Source organism: Cynoglossus semilaevis, chromosome 15, assembly GCF_000523025.1.
Source record: "Cynoglossus semilaevis isolate Cse_v1.0 chromosome 15, Cse_v1.0, whole genome shotgun sequence".
Classification (NCBI taxonomy): domain Eukaryota; kingdom Metazoa; phylum Chordata; class Actinopteri; order Pleuronectiformes; family Cynoglossidae; genus Cynoglossus; species Cynoglossus semilaevis.
Window position 1 is genome coordinate 17115907 of NC_024321.1, and position 2764 is coordinate 17118670.

General features: G+C 43.5%; 1 protein-coding gene across 1 annotated transcript in view; it reads right to left on the bottom strand.

Moving 5' to 3' along the window:
- The window catches only part of gpc3 (glypican 3), a 91610-nt gene that overhangs the window by 26720 nt on the left and 62126 nt on the right, over positions 1 to 2764 (bottom strand). Inside the window, 1 exon segment of the mRNA XM_025063177.1 lies at positions 1058 to 1169. Within this exon segment, the coding sequence (XP_024918945.1) occupies positions 1058 to 1169 (112 nt within the window).

Here is a 2764-nt window from a genome sequence, read left to right on the forward strand (position 1 = left end):
GATGGAGGGGGGGTGATGGAGGGGAGGAACGCGGTTGCTCTTCAGATCTCACTAGCTTGTTTAAACAGAGAGAGCAGATTTGTAATCCACAAAGACAGAGCTGCAGCACTCACAGCCGTGCATGTAAACACACTCTGCTGCACCGAGTGTGTGTGTGAGTGTGTGTGTGTGTTGTAGGATAAAAGGAGGAGGGGGTCTTATAGGTGGTCAACGGTCAATCCCAGGTGTTGACAGCTACATGTTCAACCAGCGGAAACCAGGACCTGCAGGCAGCGACTGTGGTCTGATCCGTCAGCTCAGAGCTGAGTCAGAAGGTGAACCTTCAGTAAAAGTTGTTTTGGTTTTTTTTTTTCCTGACCTCCACGATGTCGGACAGAAAAAAAAACCCACAACAACAACCCGAGTCACAGAAGGACAGAAAAAAAAAACCCACAACAACAACAACCTGAGTCACAGAAGGACGGCCACTCGGTCGGTTTGTTTCTCAGATGAGAGCAACAACAAATTCCCTGATTGGTGTATAAATATTTGTCGTGTTTCCAACCAAGTCTGTGTAAATGAATACTCATGTGAATGGAAGAAACTAGTCAGATATGATTATACAGTCACCCCCACGACCAACAGAAACCAGCCCTTAAGCGGCAACAAGGTGGAAGGGTGGTTAGTGCCCTTGCCTTACAGCAGGAAGGTCACCAGCCCAAACCCCCCAGTATAGATAAGATGAAAAGGATTTGGTTAATGTTTCACACTAAACTGAATGTGTATGTGAGTGAGAACTGTCCTGTGATTGGCTCCAGCTCCCCATGTGACCCTGGACAGGGTCAACTGATATAAGGTTAATTAATGATTTAATTATTTGACGACTAAATGAATGAGAAACATCAAAAAAAAGAAAAAAAAAAAACTAGCACGGACGAGTTCCGAATTTCCCGCTCTCCTGAAGGTAACATCCAGCTCTGACTTACTGTCAGGTCAGTGAATATTTATGCTCTCAGTCTGTGTGTGCTGAGAACACACACAGACACACACACACACACAGACACACACACACACTCACCTGGTTCATGTGTTTGAGTTTGTCTATGATCTGGCTGATGACGGGTTCTGGAGGTTTGTTTCCTTTGGACTCAGAACCCGGGTGTAGTCTCTTCAGGCACGGTCCAGAAAACCTTCAGAGAGAAGAAAAAAAAAAAAAAAAAGATTTTTTAAATGACTCTCACTCAGAGCTGTACTGTGAGTTTCAAAATCGTCTGTCACCATCTAGTGTTGACTGGGTGAATGACAGCCCGGTTCCTTGTCCAGCAGCCAAACCCGCAGTAAAAAGCTGTGAAGCTCATTTGTAATAGAACCCGGACCAACAGACCCACTTCACCCCACAGGAGACACGACGTCTGTGCTCCAACAAGGATTATTACTATTATTATTATATTAAATAAAAATATTAGTTAAAAATAGCTTTGAAAACTGCAGGAATATTTTTCCGTCATTGTACCTTTAAACTCAACAACACGTGTCCTCATCTGTTGGTCCCAGTATGAAACTGGGGCAGTGGGCAACATGGCTGACTTAACACCCCGCAGCCCCCCCCCCCGACGGATTCAGACCTGGTATGTATATCTTCCTGAGGTCAAAGGTCACCTTGCTGCGAGGACACACACACACACACTCTCTCCACTGTGTATTTGAAAATGTTGCAAAAACTAGAAATAAATGAGCAGAGGATGTAAAAATAAGACTCGGTCTATGTGTGTGTGTGTGTGTGTAGGTGTGTGTAGGTGTGTGTAAGTGAGAATGAGGTCATGTTCTGTTTATATCTCTGACTGACACACACACACACACACACACTGGTTTTTGGGTTATGTGAGCCCCTTCACCTACAGCAGGTATAACTCGTTCTTTATCTTCTCTCTCTCTCTCTCTCTCTCGCTCTGACCTTTAACAGTTAAGGTCAAAGGTCACCTGGGTTCATGTTGTTCTGATACAGACGTCAAACTCCAAACTAAAAACCCACAAATATCACCTGACACGGTGACGACCTGCAGAATATCCACACAAGGACAAAGTGTCCCCGCACCAACGTCTCCCATTCCCAAAATGTCTCACACACACACGGAGACACACACACACACACACACACACACAGCGTTTTACACACCTTCTCCATTCATCAGCCTCAGGTCTGTGTGAAACTGAAATGAAATTCGTTCTCATCTGCAGCCATGATCTCACCTCCTTTCCTTCTGCTAATTATCACATAAATAATGAAGGGAGGCGTGTGATCCATTAGTGAGAGGAGAACGGAGGAGACGCCGCAGGAGAACGGAGGATTAGGTCACAGGGATTGGAGAGAGGACGGAGATTAACCAGGTAACATGGGTTAACTTTAAACCTGGTAAAACCTCGGAAGATCACTGACCCCTGACCACGGCTGGTACTGTCAGTGGTCAGACAGTCAACCATAATGGTCAGCTCCGCTACTAATCTAATCAACTCTAATCTAATCTAATCTGATCTAATTTAATCTAATCTGATTTGATCCAATCTAATCTGATCTGATCTAATCCAATCTAATCTGATCTGATCCAATCTAATCTAATCTGATCTAATTTGATCTGATCTAATCTGATCTGATCTAATCTGATCCAATCTAATCTGATCTAATCTGAGCTAATCTAATATAATATAATCTAATGTAATCTGATCTAATCTAATCTGAGCTAATCTAATCTAATATGATCTGATCTAATCTAATGTAATCTAATCT